This window comes from Naegleria gruberi, assembly GCF_000004985.1.
Source record: "Naegleria gruberi genomic scaffold NAEGRscaffold_132, whole genome shotgun sequence".
In the NCBI taxonomy this organism is placed as follows: Eukaryota; Heterolobosea; class Eutetramitea; order Acrasida; family Naegleriidae; genus Naegleria; species Naegleria gruberi.
The window spans coordinates 12,854-14,517 of NW_003163196.1; the positions used below are offsets into that span (position 1 = coordinate 12,854).

General features: G+C 36.5%; 1 protein-coding gene and 1 non-coding gene across 2 annotated transcripts; one reads left to right on the plus strand and one right to left on the minus strand.

Moving 5' to 3' along the window:
- Positions 1 to 1,017: 1,017 nt before the first annotated feature.
- On the plus strand, positions 1,018 to 1,100 carry NAEGRDRAFT_t861. The gene has a single exon. It is a non-coding gene; the product is annotated as a tRNA-Leu (tRNA).
- Positions 1,101 to 1,139: 39 nt separating this feature from the next.
- On the minus strand, positions 1,140 to 1,589 carry NAEGRDRAFT_54658 (uncharacterized protein; the record flags this gene model as incomplete). Its single annotated transcript, XM_002668649.1, has 1 exon — positions 1,140 to 1,589. The coding sequence occupies one exon, from the start codon at positions 1,587 to 1,589 to the stop codon at positions 1,140 to 1,142; it is 450 nt and encodes a 149-aa protein (XP_002668695.1).
- Between the last annotated feature and the right edge of the window lie 75 nt (positions 1,590 to 1,664).

The window sequence follows — 1,664 nt, forward strand, 5'->3', positions numbered from 1 at the left end:
CTTCCAGGTAGCATGATTGGCTGGAGTGGCTTAATTTCCTGTAAAGGTTGTTTACCAAATATTCTCCTCAAATCAGTGGCCTTTCTACCACCTTTCAGAGGAATGATATTCTCCTTAGCAGCTTCAAATTCCTCAAAATCAACAATGACCCTTTCCTCTGTTGATGTTGGTTGTTGTGTTGAATCTTGAATTCCACTTTGATTGTTATTATTATGAGTATTAATGGCAATTGGAGATTGGAAACTATTAGAAGGTGAAACACTCAAAGATGGAAAACCCTGATTATTGGAGGAGGTAATAATTGAGGAAGGAGAGCAACTAGTCGATGGTGATGAATACACCGAAAAGGTCATACTATTCACAGTAGGTGAAGAACTCAAACCAAAGGATTGTTGTGGTGAGGATGACAATGAACCAATTTGATTATTATTATTAGTACTTGGAATATCTAGCAAGTTATTCCCATTAGTAGGCATCATGAGCATTTGATTTCCACTACTAAAACCTAATTCATTTGTATTAATTGTATTATTATTAATTGTATTAAAAGATGATGAAGGAAAAACAAGATTAGGCTTTGATAAACTTCTACTCGGACGATTCATCAAGAGACCAGGGGCAGAACTACAACTCGTCAATGATGATCCAACATTGCTAATAGTATTAGTTGGTGATGGATTAACACTGGAGGAGGAAGGCTTTGATAATCTCAAGCCATTGTTGGATGATGGAAACGAGACGGAATTAGTGGGGAGTGTGATGGTGGGAGTTCCTAGGCGTTGAAAGGAGGATGGTCTGATCAGTGATGCTGGAGGCGGTTTATTGTTTGATGAAGCTTGCTGTTGATTGATTGAAGAAGGGAGAGTAGGAGGGAATCGCAAGCGTTGACTTTCAAACATTTTTTTCTGGTGTAACGGTAAAAAATTTAAAAATTGTGTAACGTTCTTGTGAAAGCAAGATGTTGTCTCAAAAGGGCTATTATGAAATTTAATAAGAATTTTGTGAAATCAAACAACGGCCCGCGTAGCAGAGTGGTCAAATGCGTAAGACTTAAGATCTTATCCCGAATGGGTTCGTGGGTTCGAACCCCACCGCTGGCAAATTAATTTTTTTCTGTTACCTAATTGACATAAGGATTTTTATTTCTTTTCAATTAATCTAGTAAACAAGTCACTAATCAATTCTTCATCCTTAGGTACCTCTTTCATTAAAATTTCATGATTTGGATGTTCTTCCCAACTTGGATATGGAGCTTCTTCATAAATTTCACCAAACTTTTCACTCAACTCAGTCTTCAACTCTTCCCAAACTCTTCCTAAATGCATATAAGGTCCAACATAGTGTTTCTTCAAATAAACTCCTTTTGGAATGGTTTTAAGTTGAATAGGAAGAGAATACGAACAAGTTTCGTTCACTTTCTTTATACTTTCTTCAAATTCTTCTCTCTTTGAAGGAAGATTGAATTTTTCAACAGTTTCTGCTGTGAGAAAAACAGCATTCTCCAAATCTACATCTTCCACAGAATCGAAACGATTGTAAAACGTAGCTGGATACATTCTTGATTGTTCACCAACTAATTTCAATGCCATTTCATGAGTTTGTTTAATCCAATTGGTAAATTCAGGAGTAATGACACTAACTGATGTCTGGAGACACTCAGATAG